This window comes from Pantherophis guttatus, chromosome 10, assembly GCF_059756535.1.
Source record: "Pantherophis guttatus breed Tessera chromosome 10, ASM5975653v1, whole genome shotgun sequence".
Lineage (NCBI taxonomy): Eukaryota > Metazoa > Chordata > Lepidosauria > Squamata > Colubridae > Pantherophis > Pantherophis guttatus.
The window spans coordinates 14,842,808-14,858,852 of NC_142072.1; the positions used below are offsets into that span (position 1 = coordinate 14,842,808).

At 45.1% G+C, this 16,045-nt stretch overlaps 1 protein-coding gene across 2 annotated transcripts in view; it reads left to right on the forward strand.

The window, feature by feature from the left end:
- The window catches only part of ASAP3 (ArfGAP with SH3 domain, ankyrin repeat and PH domain 3), a 94,146-nt gene that overhangs the window by 41,824 nt on the left and 36,277 nt on the right, over positions 1-16,045 (forward strand). For both annotated transcript variants that reach the window (XM_060691496.2, XM_060691497.2), the window contains exons 6-7: positions 1,539-1,665; positions 15,683-15,768. In XM_060691496.2, the coding sequence (XP_060547479.2) occupies positions 1,539-1,665; positions 15,683-15,768 (213 nt within the window). The remainder of the gene's footprint in view (positions 1-1,538; positions 1,666-15,682; positions 15,769-16,045) is intronic.

Below are 16,045 nucleotides of genomic sequence, written 5' to 3' on the forward strand. Positions count from 1 at the left end.
AAAATGCTATGGATCCCAAAAGCAAAAAGGTGTTTTGAAGAACACTTGGATACTTACCTAATACCTGTCAATCACTTCTTAAAGCAGCCACTTCTTTTTTTTCTGGGAATGCTTTGTTGTCTTCTGCAGCTGCAGGGCAATCCCTGGAGACACACTTTGATGAAGAAGTTGTAGACAGGTACTTATAGGCCTAACCTATGCCACATATTTTCTCAGGATGGCACTGCTATTCCGGAAAGCATCCATGCAATCCTCAGGGAAGAAGCAACTGCTGTAAGGAGTGGTTGATGGGCCTAGGGGATCTCCAAACTTGGCAACTTTTAAGACTTGTGGACTTCAACTCCCAGAACTCCTGCAGAGGAATTCTGGGAATTAAAGTCCACAAGTCTTAAAGTTGCCTGGTGTGGAGACGCCGGGTCTAGGAAAATGCCCATAAAAGGGTATTCACCGAACTGCCTTTTTCTCTTTGAACCCAAAGCTGTGCGCGGCCCAAATTGAGGGTATCATTTGCATGCTGAACCTGAGTGGCGAAGGAGGCTAATGCCTCCTACTAAGGCAGCATTTAACATCCAGCTGCCTGCAATTACTGCGAGTTCAATTCTCACCAGGCTCAAGGTCGACTCAGCCTTCCATCCTTTCTAAGGTGGGTAAAATGAGGACCCGGTTTGTGGGGGCAATAAGCTGACTTTGTATAAAATATACAAAAGGATGAAGGCTATTGCTTAACGCACTGTAAGCCGCCCTGAGTCTCTGGAGAAGGGCGGCATATAAAAATAAATAAATAAAATAAATAAATAAATAAAATAATAAATAAAATGAGCTGGGAAAAATACGTGGGTAAACCCTGGGATAGATACAGGCAGTCCTCGACTTAACAATTCATTTAGTGACTGTTCAAAGTTACAACGGCAATGAAAAAAGCGACTTACGACCGTTTCTCACAGTTATGACCTTCGCCGCATCCGCATGATCATGTGATCAAATTTCAGATGCTTGGCAACTGGTTCATACTTACGATGGTTGCTGCATCCCAAGATCACGGGATCCCCCTTTTGGGACCTTCTGAAGTCCTTGGGGAAACCTCGATTCACTTAACAACCAGGTTACTAACTTATCAACTGCAGAGATTCACTTAAAAATCTTGTGTCAAGAAAGGTCGTAAAATGAGGCAAAACTCACTTAAGAAATGTCTCATTTGACACCATAAATTTTTGGGCTCAATTGTGTTTGTAAGTTGAGGACTTGCCTGTAGTTGTGGTAAAATGCTTCAATGTGATCTTGGCATCTTGAAGAAAGGCTGCCGTGTGATTAGCAGCTGCCAGTCCGTCTTTTGACCTGGATTGAGCCAAGTAGATCACAGCCTGATCCAGACCTTAAGGCGTTTCCCTGCATTGCAATCTGTATTAAAATACGACCGCAAGTTACAGACAGATTGCAGCCTCATCCACCTGTAGAATTCCCCGCACACCGTTCATACAATCATAAATTATTTCCAACCCTGTCTGTCATGTTGCCGCTGGGATTCTCTGTTGCCTTAGAGCAAAGCTGGAAAAGGAGAAGGAGCGAGCCAAGATATCTGGAGTCATCCAGACTGAACCCTCGGCCGCCGAAATCACGGAGGACCTGCAGAAGGAACGCCGCACTTTCCAGCTGCAGATGTGTGAGGTAGGAAACGGCTTCTTCTAGTCATAAGTGCCTTTTATGGGCGGAAAAGAACTTTCGGCCCCAGCGAATAACTTCGTTGTATCTCAATCGACAACCCATCTGCATGCTTACAGTCAACAGTGGGCTTGCTAACACTTTGGTGACCCCGCAGTGATTTTTTGGTGGCTCAGCAATGGTGGCGCAGTGGTTAGAATGCAGTATTGCAGGCTGACTCTGCTCAGTGCCAGGAGTTTGATCCTGATCGGCCCAAAGTTGACTCAGCCTTCCATCCTTCCGAAGTTCGTAAAATGAGGGCCCAGATTGTTGGGGGCAATATGCAGGGGTGGGCTTCAAAATTTTTAGCAAGGGGTTCTCTGCCCAGTTGCTGGGTGGGCGTGGCCATGGTGGGTGCGGCCTAGTCAGCCTCCTGCACCATGGCAGGGAGGGGCGATTTTGCCCTCCCCGGGCTCCGGAGTCTTTTCTTGAGCTTCTGGGAGGGCGAAAACACCCTCCACAGGCTCCAGAGTACCTCTGGAGGCCAGAAATGGGGCCATTTCCGGCCTTCTGGAACTTCCGGTAGACCCATTTTTCGCAGGTGGGAGCATCATCTCCCCTTCTGTCTCAAGATACAATATCAAATCAACCTATATCGCAATCAAAGACCAGCATATGGAAGGACAGGCAGAAGGAATTAGAAAGCTAAAAAAATATAAAACAAACCTATGGCACGTGTGCCACAACTGGCACGCGGAGCCCTTTCTGCGGGCACGCAAGCCGTCGCCCAGTTCAGCTCTACCGTACATGCGCACATGCCTCCGACCAGCCAGCTGATTTTAGGGATGTGCGGGGGGGCTGGGCTCATGCGGGAGACGTGCATGCATGCATGGGAAGGCGCATGCATGCGTGGGGGTGCAGGGTTGTGTGCAGCATCCTCCCTCACGGCCCGTTTTTGGGCCCAGGAGGCTGCAGGGAGGCCTGCTAGGCCCAAGCATGTGGGGGGGTCACGTGTGCATCTGCATGGGGGCATGGGAGCATGGGGGGGTCATCCGTGCATGCACGGGGGCTGCATTGCATTATGGGTGCCAGAACGTGCATGCTTTCGGCACACGACGAGAAAAAGGTTCGCCACCACTGTCCCAGCGTATTCCCACAGGTGCAGGGTCTGCTTTTCAGATCATTGAACATCACTTTGCACGGTTAGTTGCATCTCCAGGGCGCAGGCCCATGGCTTGCATATCTTGATGGTGTCTTGCCATTTCTCTTTTGGGCGCCTGCGAGGTCACCGGCCATTGACTTCTAGTTGGTAGGCAGTCTTGGCCACGGTGGAAGATGCTGCTCTCTGGACATGTCCATACCACTTTCTAGCTGAGACTGTATTTAGCCAAAGAGCTTAATGGGGATGGGAGACAAAGGGTGGAGATGAAATCAGGCTAATGGTAAATTGGCCTCCTTGGGTTGGATAGTATCCAAACAGCTGGAAACATTTTGGGGTTGCTGCACATACCCTCCTCGCTTGCTCCTGGCCTTCTCCCAATCCGTTGCATGAAGTCACCGTTTCCCAAAAGTGTATTAACTCTCTTGATTGAATAACCAATCCAATATTTAGATGATTGGGTCTCTTCCTGGATCTGAACAACCAACACTGCTTGAGTCATTCCCTTTTCTCTGTGGCAAATGTCTATTTTTTTTTTTTAATTGCATTCTGCAAATCCTGTTTGCTTTGCAGAGCAGGATGACTTGTGTGTACTTACAGGGAGCACCTGATCTGTAGTATTGCCAAAAAACCGACTTTGACTTAGACCAGAGGTCTTCAAACTTGGCAGCTTTAAAACTTGTGGACTTCAACTCCCAGCTATGCTGGCTGGAGAATTCTGGGAGTTGAAGTCTACAAGTCTTAAAGCTGCCAAGTTTGGGGACCCCTGACTTAGATCAAGGAGCCTGCCTCTCTCTCCCTGTCTCCCCCTCCCCCCTCTCTCCACCCCCCCTCTCTCTGTTGCAATAGGCTGAATGTTTTGTATACTGTGCACATTAAGGCTACTTCCTGGTGGTTTACAAAACCTTGCTTGGGTCTATGCGTTCAGACTTGTTCAGCTTGCTGCCCGAGCTATTGCACGCAAGACAGACTCATTAAAGTAAATAGGTACAGTTATTGTGAAAAAAAACTTGTCATACATCAGATTAACAGAGTTGGAAGGGACCTTGTAGGTCATCTAGTCCAACCCCCCGTCCAAGCAGACCCTACACCATTTCTGACAGATGGCAGCCCAGTCTCTTCTTGAAAGCTTTCAGTGATGAAGCTCCCACAACTTCCGAAGGCAACTTCTGTTCCATGGGTTGATTGCTCTCACTGTCAGAAAATTCCTCCTTATTTCCAGGTTGAATCTCTCCTTGTTCAGTTTCCATCCATCATTCCTTGTCTGGCCTTCGGGTGCCTTGGAAAATAGCTTGATCCCCCTCCTCTCTGTGGCAGCCCCTCAAATATTGGAAGACTGCTATCATGTCTCCCCATTTACATATACAGGTAGTCCCCAACTTATGACCTCAATTGGGGCCAGAATTTCCATTGCTATGTAAGGCAATTGCTAAGTGAGTTGCATCCAATTTTATGACCTTTCTTGCCATGGTTGTTAAACGAATCTGAGGCAAATTGGAAAGTGATTTGAAATACTTAAAGCAGTAAAAACTATACATTACTTAATGGGTGAAGAAGAAGAAGAAAAATAATTGTTCTGGAGTTATGTAGACACTTAAAACTAGAACTGAATTCGAACAGCTTTTAAGAATTGTCCACGGACCTTATGAGAACCGTCAAAAAAAAAATGTGCTAGAATTTTTGCTGTCTCCTTTTAATTAGAAGGGATGTGAATTGGAGAAAAAAAATCTGGGTCAGAAATACCTGATTTCAAGCACGAAAATGACTGTTTTGATAGTTTTTAGAGGAGTTTCAAGTTCAAAATTCTATAAATTCAGCTTAAAACTCCTCCAGAATAGTTGAAAACACCCTATTTTGCGCTCAGAGTTTTTAACATGAAGCAGGGTGATTGATTGGCGCTCAAAGTAGGGTGTTTGGAATTCAAAACATTTTGCACTCGCTGATGATAACCAACGGACATAAAAATGCTTTCAAAAGAAAGACTTCGTCAGTGCCCAAAAGATCTCGCTGTCTCTGAAGACAGCAAACATGTTTTCCATCTGAAAGGACTTTCTCTCTCATGTTAAGTCTTCTGATATTCCCACGTCAGCATCTGTCACATTCAAAACTACCAGCTTGTGGGAAGTTTCCAGAATGTCTTGCTGTGGGAAGTGGCAAATTTCCATTTCCCAGAATGCATTTAATTTAGCATGGCTCTGATGCATTGTGGGAAATGCAAAATAGTAGTTTTAACCACTGGGGGCGGGAGGAAACAGCATCTTTTGCAAGGTTAGCACAATTCTGAGCCTTTAGCAAGGCTAATTTGTTTAGTGGCAGTTCTTCATGTGAGAAGAGCTTATTAACATGACTATCAGAGCAAATTGGAGGCGTTAAAAGATGCTGAGCTTGTCAACTGGAAAGCCAACAGCCAGGGTTCAAGACCCAAGTGCTGCTCCTGCTACTTGCTCCAGCTCCTTTTGAACTCTTTAACAGTTTGAAAGCAAGTAGATAAATAGGCACCACTTCGGTAGGAAGGTAACCGCATTCTGTGCACCTCAATGCATACTCATGCCGGCCACATGGACCACGGAAGCATCCTAGGTCCTAGGACAGTGATGGCTAACCTTTTTGCCGTCGCGTGCCAAAAGCGGGGGGAACGCGGGGAGGTCGCCCACATGCGTGCCCATACCCCACCCCCAAGCCTCCCCCCACGCTTTTAGCATGTGATGGCACAGTGGGCCCGGTAGGCCTGTTTTTCACCCTCCTCAGGCTCCGGAGGCTTTCTAGAAGCCTGGGGAGGGCAAAAACAGCCTTCCCCACCCCCTCCGGAGGCCCTCCAGAGGCCGGAAACAGCCCATTTCCCAACTTCCAGTGGGACCGGAAGGCCCAAAAATCAGCTGGCCAGCGCATGCACACGTGCTGCAGCTGAGCTATGGCAATGCTTGCGTGCCCACTGATATGGCTCCGTGTGCCACCTGTGGCACCCGTGCCATAGGTTCGCCATCACGGTCCTAGGACAATGCTGGCTCCCTTGGCTAAGAAATGGAGATGGCCACCGACTCCTAAAGTCAGACAGGGGAAACTTTTACCTTTACCTATCAGAGCAGCTAGTGAGAAATAGCTAAATGCAGTTTTTAGATGTGTTTTCACGATATAGGTTTATTGCGTTCATCAGAGAAAGGGGGACTGACTATTCCTCCACCCAAAACTCTCATAGCAATACTGTTTGCCTGATAGAGATTTAATGGATGTTTTGGCTCTAAAGAGGTACTCAAGGGAAGCGATCCAAGTCTGTATAGAAGTAAGAGAGAAGAATGGCTGAGTTGTGGCTGCTAGGGAAGCGTTGCAGGAGTTGGATAGGGTTAAAGAGTTTTGTGATGCCAGGCGGTGGTGATTTCCATTTGTGTGTGTGTGTGTGTGTGTGTTTTCCTTCTTCTGGGTTCTGTGGAAGGATTGGGGCTGGGCCAGAGGGTGACTCATCTCTTTGAATAGCTTCACTGTTAAATAAATAACAGCACATGGAAGCACTCAAGGATTCACTCGCAGCTTAGGAGGGCAAGCAGAGGGGCTTGATGGAAATGGACATTTCTCTTGGAGTCTGGTGTTGGAAACAGCTTTTTCCCTAACCTAGCATTATCAGCACCTGGAAGTTGTAGTTCAGCAAATCTGGGAAAGCCAGTGATCTTATCATAAGGCTAATCCCACCAGAGAGCTTTGCCTGTAGAAAGCAGAGGATAAAAGTTCAACCTTGGATTGCTTCGTTCATGTCATCAACCTTTCCCACCACTTATTTCTTCAGATGCGATTGGGTAACCATCTCCAGAATTCTCAGCCTAACACATGTTTGCCAAAAGTTCTGGTTCCCCAAACATAAGGTAAAGATAAAGGTTCCCCCGCACACGTGTGCAAGTCGTTTCCGGCTCTGGGGCGGTGCTCATCTCCGTTTCTAAGCCGAAGAGCCACATGACCACGTCTCCGTGGTCATGTGGCCGGCATGACTAAATGCCGAAGGTGCACGGAACGCTATCCCCTTCCCACCAAAGGTGGTCCCTATTTTTCTACTTGCATTTTTTACGTGCTTTCGAACTGCTAAGTTGGCAGAAGCTGGGACAAGTAACAGGGGCTCACTCACCCCGTTATGTGGCGCTAGGGATTCGAACCACTGAACTGCCGAACTTCTGATCGAAGTACATGGTGTACTGTCCCATGATCTATCCATATTTGTAAAATATGCTCCCTTTCTTTGTCTATTTTAATTTGGTCTCTGACCGCAATAAAAGCTTACTTACTTACTGATCGACAAGCTCAGCGTCTTAGCCGCTGAGCCACCGCGTCCCACAACATACCAGCCCCCCCAAATGATTTTTCTTCTTCTGTTCAATCGTGTCTGATTCTTGGAGACTGCCTGGACACCTCCCTGCAATTTTCTTGGCAAGGTTTTTCAGAGGTGGTTTGCCATTGCCCCCTTTCCAGGGCTGAGAGAGAGGGATCATTGGCCCAAGGTCACTCAGCTGACTTCATGCCCAAGATGGGTCTAGGATTCCTAGTCTCCTGGTTTCTAGTCTGTTGCCTTAACCACTGCGCCGAACTGGCTCTCTCCCCCAAATGATTAGATCTGACCAACTGATGTAAAGGCAACTGGATTTTGCAGATGGGAGAGGCACTCCAATGGGAAGTCATACATGAACTCTAATGGAGTCCAAGTCCAACCATAGAGGAGAAGGGTATATAACAAGACTTCTTTCATATAGCACATGCTAAATGAGTTAGAACTACATTTCCCAAAGTTCCCAGTCATTGGGCACATTGGTTATAGATTCTAGGACTTGTAGTTCCAGCACATCCGAGGTGGATAGTCGGTTTGGAAAAAATGAGATAAAGTCTCCCTAACTTTAAGACCTTCATAGACACATATTCCTTGGCAGTAATACAGACATGGTATATCATTGGCTTTTTCTGCACATTTTTTAGACTTGGTCTGAAGTCCTGATTTTCTTTGGATGACTTTCTCTAGATCAGGGATCTCCAACCTTGGCAACTTTAAGACTTATGGACTTCAACTCCCAAAACTGGCTGAGGAATTATGGGAGTTGAAGTCCACAAGTCTTAAACTTGCCAAGTTTGGAGACTCCTGATCTAGATCCTAACTGGGCCTGACCTGCTTAGTTGAGATATGGTTGGTTGTGTGCTGCCACCTACTGTTCAACCAAAGCCTTGTCCAACTTTTTGGCTTGCCTGGGCCGCATTGACGGAAGAGAGAATTGTTTTGGGCCGCCTATAAAATATATAATGGGATAAATAACAAACTTACTTGTTATATAAATGTTTACTATATTGTGGGGCCATGGGTTAGATCCACCTGCTTTAAGGCCAGATTTAAAATTAGCTCTGTAACCAACAGGAAAAGTGATTTTATTTATTTATTAAAGTTTTTATGCCCCTCTCTTTTGAGGTGACTCTGGGAAGCTGAGTAAAAATGAATAAAAAGTCTGACCGTAAAATAAATGATTATAATGAGGGCAGATAAAAATCTTCAGATCGTGTTGAAAGGTAGGAAGCAGTGGTAGTCCAGTATATTACCCTCTTCTGGAACCTTCCTTTTTGGCCTGGCTTTCCTCAAAGTCTATGACAGTGATGGCGAACCATTTCGGCACTGACTGCCAAAAAGCTCATGCAGAAATGTCACACATGTGCGTGCTCATCGGGGCCATGCGCCGGAAAAGCCGAACTTCCGGGTTCAAGCACGCATGCACACAGTTGTTAATTGAACCATTATCTGCAATGGGCTTTTTTTTGGCCAGAAATCATAATAAACCTTGGTCATGTGACACTACTTATAGCCATAAATGTGGGCTGGTTGCTGAGGACTCAAAATGTCATAAAATGATGCAGAGGAGGAGTGGTGGAACTTTGGCCCTGTGTTGTAAGCACCTTTTTCTGGGTCCCTTGTAACTTAAAGGTCACTAAGAAACTCACTGTAAATCAAGGATTATATAGCATCAATAAGGAAGCAGCCTTCGTGATGTTTGCCCCTGAGATTGAATTCTTACTTTTGGAAGCCAAATTGCAGGATCCAATCTGAGTTGGTCACTGGGACCAGAGGTTTAGTCTTCTGAGTTTTGGACTCGTGCTGGAGCCCATCCTCAGGGAACTTCTCTCTATCGGAATGTGTACTTTGGGTTCTTCTTATGTGTATGCATACATTCCGGTAGAGAGGGAAGCTCCCTGAGGATGGGCTCCAGCACAACAAGAATAGAATAGAATAGAATAGAATAGAATAGAATAGAATAGAATAGAATAGAATAGAATAGAATAGAATAGAATACAATACAATACAATACAATACAATACAATACAATACAATACAATACAATACAATACAATACAATACATAGGATAGGATAGGATAGGATAGGATAGGATAGGATAGGATAGGATAGGATAGGATAGGATAGGATAGAATTCTTTATTGGCGAAGTGTGATTGGACACACAAGGAATTTGTCTTTTGTGCATATACTCTCAGTGTACATAAAAAGACAAGATACATTTGTCAAGAATTGTACGGTACAACACTTAATGATAGTCATAGGGTACAAATAAGCAATCGACTCATACTAGGAAACAATATGAATCGTAAGGATACAGCAACAAATTACAGTCATACAGTCGTAAGTGGGAGGAGATGGGTGATAGGAACCATGAGAAGATTAATAGTAATAGCAATGCAGACTTCGTGAATAGTTTGAGAGTGTTGAGGGAATTGTTTAGCAGAGTGATGGCATTCGGGGAAAAACTCCTTGTGTCTAGTCGTTCTGGTGTGCAGTGCTCTATAGCGTCGTTTTGAGTGTAGGAGTTGAAACAATTTATGTCCAGGATGTGAGTGGGGGTCTGTGAATATTTTCACAGACCTCTTTCTGACTCGTGCAGTATACAGGTCCTTAATGGAAGGCAATGGATGGAAACTAATCAAGGAGAGAAGCAACCTGGAATTGAGGAGAAACTTCCTAAAAGTGAGGACAATTACCCAGTGGAACAGCTTTGCCTCCAGAAGTTGTGGATGCTCCAACATTGGGAGGTTTTTAAGGAGAGACTGGACAGTCACTTGTTTGAAATGGTATAGGGTTTCCTGCTTGAGCAGGCAGTTGGACTATAAGATCTCCAAGGTTCCTCTCAGCTCTGTTCTGATTGATTGGTTGATTGATTGATTGATTGGTTGATTGATTGATTGAATCCAGAAACTCAGAAGACTAAACCTCTGGTCCCAGTGACCGACCCAGATTGGATCTTGCACCATTATCCGGGGACATATATATTTCCCTTTATCCGGAAGCTAAATTGACCTCAAAACACCAGAGACAGGAATGTTACGATGAGTGACAGGACTTCGTACACACCTCTTTATTAAATAAGTGCAAGAACAGCATGCCACACCTTACATTTCTCTACTCCTGAGAAAGAGAGGTTAAAGCAAATCTCATTTCCATCCAGAATAGTGAGAGCTGTTTAAAACATCGTTATCCAATCTTTTGGCTTGTCTGGGTTGCGTTGACTGAAGAGGAATTGTCTTGGGCCGCATATGAAATATACAATACAGTTCATGTATATAAATCAAACCATTAATGTTAAAAGTTTTACGATCTTGTGGGGCCGCATTACTAGCTATCCGGGGCTGCATGCGGTCCCTGGGCCATGGATTGGATGCAGGTGGTTTAAAGAAATGCAGTCAAAGTTCTGTGCTTAGCATTAATGTCAGTACTAATAAATAAGTACTAAAATAAGGCCGTATCTGGGGCAATATGAATGAAGTTGGCCTGGGCCCCGATTGCTTTTTGCAAACCAAGGAAATTGTATGCATGCAACACATACGCCCAGCTTTAAATCCCCAAGAACTCAGTCATATATGTTTAGATTTAAACAAAATTACACCGTAGTGGCCTTCCTCCAGAGAAATGCTACAGTCGAATGCAGATGAGAGCTGTTGAATGTCCAGGCTAATAAGTCATGTTTTTCCCAAACATGCCTCCCCTTCCCTTAGCCTTTTGCTTGGCTTATCCTGGCTCTAATATTTCTGAATCTCCAATTCTCTGGACTCTTATTTAGTCACACTGTTGGCAGGAAGACTGTGAAAGACATAAATATTGTGGCTGTCTTAGCTTGTAAAGCTCTGCTATAAAGAAAGCATTTTCAAAACCCAACGCTTCCCTCCCTCTGGGATGTTACCGAGTCTTGCTTGTCAGATTTTTCTGCGAGACCCTCCCCCCCATTGCAACATTTGGTGGCATCTGGGCAGGAGCTTTGCTTGAATGCCTTTTTTTTTCTTCATTGTGTCACTGTGAAATCTTCCCCCGGCTGAAAGAATTTGGTTGAGTTCTAAAGAGGGAAGGGAGGTTGGGGTTGTGATGGTTTGGGGGAAGCACAACAGACTGTGTCCGACTCTTAAAATTGCTCTGGGTTTCTCACAAGACTTGGCATGTTTCAACCGACCAGATGGGACATGGATTCTCTACACATGTCCATGAGAATGTATTTTACCGTGGGAAAAAGAATCCCAATTTTGTGAAAGACCGTACGGCAATTTTGATGCGTTGAATGCCGAGCATTCGGAGGGGGGAAAAAAGCTGCAAGCACCAAGGGATGGAAACATTAATGCTCAGGTTTGGTTTTTTTTAATTTGTCTTGGTGGTTGTTTTAAGGTTCGGTAATCGTGGAGGTGCTGAGGAAGCTTCCATGGATGTCATTTTTGTTACACCACAATTCCATGCTCTGAAATTTCCCTAGTTACCTACAACTTTTCAATCTTAAAACACCTCCAGGTAAAAGTCCATCTCTCCGTGTTTTCCTTTAGGGTTTAACTGAAGTCTGGGAAGCCAAGGGCTGCAGATTGCTGCAGAGAGGATTGTACACAGGGATGGGCTTCAAAAATTTTAGCAAGGGGTTCTCTGCCTGGTTGCTGGGTGGGCGTGGCCTAGTCAGCCTCCTGCACCACGGTGGGGGGGGGGGCGAGGCTCTAGAGGTTTTCTTTGAGCCTCCGGGAGGGCAAAAACGGCCTCCCCAGGCTCCGGAGGCCCTCTGGAGGCCAGAAATGGACCTGTTTCTGGCCTTCCCGAACTTCCGGTAGGCCCGTTTTTCACCCTCCTCAAGCCTCCGTGTGTGCCCTGCACTAACCTGCATCCAAAATCGGCCGCGTGGGGACTCTTGGGAGGGGCGGGGTGGGGTGGGAGGGGCGGGGTGGGGTGGACGGGGCCAGCCAGGAGTGGGATTTGGAGGTTCTCTGAACTGCACAGAATCTTAGCTAAAGGTTCTCCTGAACCCCTGCGAACCCCCAGTAGCCACCCCGATTGTACATCGAACAGCCAACTGAATGAAAACTAGTAGGGGGGAAAAAGTCTGCATAATGTTTATTGGTTTACTTATTTACACCCATTTAAAAAATACCCGACTCCCAGTGACCCTTGGAACTTTACATTCTGAAACATTACAATAAAAAATGAATTATACTCCATAGCCTTTGGAAACCAAGGAGTACAATGTATACAGTGATAAAAAAAACAGGTGTGGCATATTCTACAAACTTAACATATGTGATACTTCTACATTCGTCCTGGACTACATATATCAGTGTAACTGATATTTCTACCCCAGAGATGCATTTTCAAGAGGCAACTGGACTTTCTGGTTTTACTTTGAAGACGTTTCACTTCTCATCCAGAGCTGAAGTAGCTTCTTGGATGAGCAGCGAAATGTCTTCAAAGAAAAACCAGAAAGTCCAGTTGCCTCCTGAAAAAGCACCTTTGGGACAACTGTAACCTGGATAGAATAGAATAATTTTATTTCTATACCGCCCTTCTCCCGAAGGACTCAGGGCGGTGTACAGCCTATTAAAAACACAAGACAACATCAGTTAAAATAGTTTAAAATTATTAAATGAATTCGGCTCAATTTAAAACCCCAGGAATTTAAAACCCAATTTAAAATTGTTATGTTGATAGCCCAGCCTGGCGGAACAACAGGGTCTTGAGTGCACAACGAAATACCCGGAGGTCGGAGATCTTACGCATTTCCAGGGGCAGTTCATTCCACAGGGCTGGGGCTCCCACAGAGAAGGCCCTCCCCCTGGATGTCGCCAGCCGACATAACTTGGCCGATGGCACCCTGAGGAGACCCTCTCTGTGGGAGCGAACTGGCCGGTGGGAGGCTATTGGTGGCAGAAGACGGTCTCGAAGGTACCCGGGTCCCATGCCATGGAGCGCTTTAAAGGTGATGACCAACACCTTGAATCGCACCCGGATGACTGAGAATCTCCATTGGTATTTCTATGTTCATCCTTCTGAGAGATTATTTCAGGAAAGGATACAGAATATGAAGGGAGCATCTTAGTCTGGCTAAGTACTTATATTGTGGTACATAATAAGAGTCGTTGGCCAGACATCATAATTGTACAAGATTGTTCATTTCAGCCGTGACAATTGACAGCCAAGAGCAGAAATTCTTTTGAGAGCTTCCCTTGGCTCACTGATTGTACTGGAGCATCATGCCAAATGGACTAATCATGTGTATGGGTAGCTCTCAATTTACAGCCAGTTGTTTAGTGACCATTTGAAGTTAATCAGTGGAACAAATTGCCTCCAGAAGTTGTAAATGCTCCAACACTGGAAGTTTTTAAGAAGAGACTGAACAATCGTTTGTCTGAAATGGTAACAGGGTTTCCTGCCTAAGCAGGGGGTTGGACTAGAAGACCTCCAAGGTCCCTTCCAACTCTGTTATTCTATTCTACGTTGGCATTGCATTGAAAAAAAGTGAGTGTTGCAGCATCCCTACGATCACGTGAGATAAATTCAAATGCTTGACAACTGGTGTGTATTTATGATGGTTGCAGTATCCTGTGGTCATGTGATTCCCCCTTTTCAACCTTCTGACAAGCAAAGTCAACAGGGAAGTCAGATTGACTTAACAACTCTTTTACTAATTTAACACTTGCAGTGATTTGTTTAACAACTGTGGCAAGAAATGGGGTAAAACTCACAAGTCTTGCTTTAGCAGTGGAAATTTTGGGCTCAATTGTGTTTGTGATTCGAGGACTACCTATCTAGCAAGGAAGCAGCCTTATGAAGTCTGTTGTGGTTCTTGACCCCACAAGTCACCTGTTCTGACCTAGTCTTCCTGAGAAAGCATAAATCACAATTTTAGTCCCAAAAAACCTCTTTTATTTAAACGGCTGTGAAGTATGATCATTCACAGCCTGTAATGAGTCCTAAGCAGTTTGTGAATAGTCCAACCAAAGTCTGCCACAGTCTTTCTGGATAAGGCTGATAAGCACCCACCTTTATCTCCCTTGAAACGCTGCCAAATACCTAATTGCAAATTAGCTTTGCAAGGCCAAACGGAGCACAAAGTCAAAATGGAGCTTCAGAGTTTAAACCGACCAGAACAAACAAAGTTGCTTCTTGCAAAGGCTCATCTTGCTTTGTTCCACCTTTATGTCTTATGGGAGGGGCCAATCATCTCCAAGCCTTATTCCGGAGTCACCCCTTTTGTCTTAACTGTTCTTGCCTTCTGGCAGCTCTGTGCATGTGCGCATTGGGAACAGGCTCCCCCTGTTCCTCTGCCTCACTGATGTCCGACTCTGGAGGCTCCGGAGGCAACACGTACCTCCCAGATGGCCCTTTCTCTGCCTCCGATGCAGAGCCCTCATCCAAACCTTCCCCAGACTCCAGGACTGGCCCATGTTCCTCCCCAACCTCCTCACTGTCCGACTCTGCTGCCAGCTCCGCAGGCTGCCGGCGGACCATAACATCACCTTTGTATTATAAACTATTGGATTTATAATCATTCAGGGGATGGGCTCATCGGTCATTTATTGCATGTGTGACACTTTCCTTCTGAAATCTCTTACTTACAATACCTAATATTCTCTTTATCCATTTTTCTCTCAAAATGATAGGTTTGTGAGTTGGGTTGAGAGAAAGAGAGGGACACAATGATTTTGACAAAGAGAGTCAAAGCGCTTTCCTCTTGTATGAATGTCAGGCTTCTAATTCAATTTTTTTTTTTATCAATCTGCTAATGTTATCTATCTATCTTCCCTTATATAATATACAAATTGGCTTCAATTGACTAGATGATGAATAAACAACAAACGGGCTGGCTCAGTATCTCTTTTACTAACTGCATATTGGCATTTTGAAGAAGTTGTTGTCGTTATGTCTAGTCAGTATGGCTATTACAGTATGCAATATTATAGTAATGTAAGTTATCTAATGATGGTGATATGATAGCAATCTTCCAGTACTTGATGGTCTGTCAAAGAGAAGAGGGGGGGGGTCAACCAGTGGTGGTATTCAGCTGGATCTATCTGCTTTCGGCGAACCGGTAGGGGCGACTGCCGGATGCCCCGCCCACCCACGCGGATATCATGACCTCCCATTTTTCTATGTTTTTGAGGCTCTGCGAATGCGCAGAAGGCCTTGCGCATGTGCGGAAGATGGCGCTTGCGCACGCACAAGATAACTGAATACTACCCCTGGGGTCAACCTGTTCTCCAAAACACCAGAGGGCAGGACAAGACGTACTGAGTGGAAGATCATGAAAGAGAGATCCAACCTAAAAGTAAGGAAACATTTTGTGACAGTGAGGACAATTAGTGGAATGCCTTGCCTCCAGAAGTTGTGGGTGATCCACCACTGGAGTTTCTCAAGAAGAGACTGGACAGCCATTTGTCCACTTGAGAAGGAGACTAGACTAGAAGACTTCCAAGGTCCCTTCTATTATTCTATGTTCTAGCTAAGGTGATAAATAAACAACAAACAGGTTGGCTCACATGGTATCTCTAAACTATTGACATTTTGAAGAAGCTGTTATCATTATACCGTAACCTATTGTTCTCATCTCCTTTTTTCTCGCCCAGTATCTTCTGAAAGCCAACGAATGCCAAATGAAGCAAGGGCCAGATTTTCTGCAGAGCCTCATCAAGTTTTATCATGCGCAACATAAGTAAGTTCGCTAAAGTGTCGGGGTCTGTCGTTTATGATGGCGTGTCAGCATTACTCCTTTGGATGGGCTTCTTGAGCAGAGCTCAAGTCCTTGAGGTTGTTTCAAGTAATAGGAATAGGAATATTCTTTATTGGCAAAAGTGTGATTGAACACACAAAGAATTTGTCTCCTGTGCATAAACTCTCGGCGTGCATTTACATAACAAAGTGGTAAGTCATTGATCATAAATCATAAGATACAATCATAAATTGTAAGATGCAAACAACAAATTATAAAT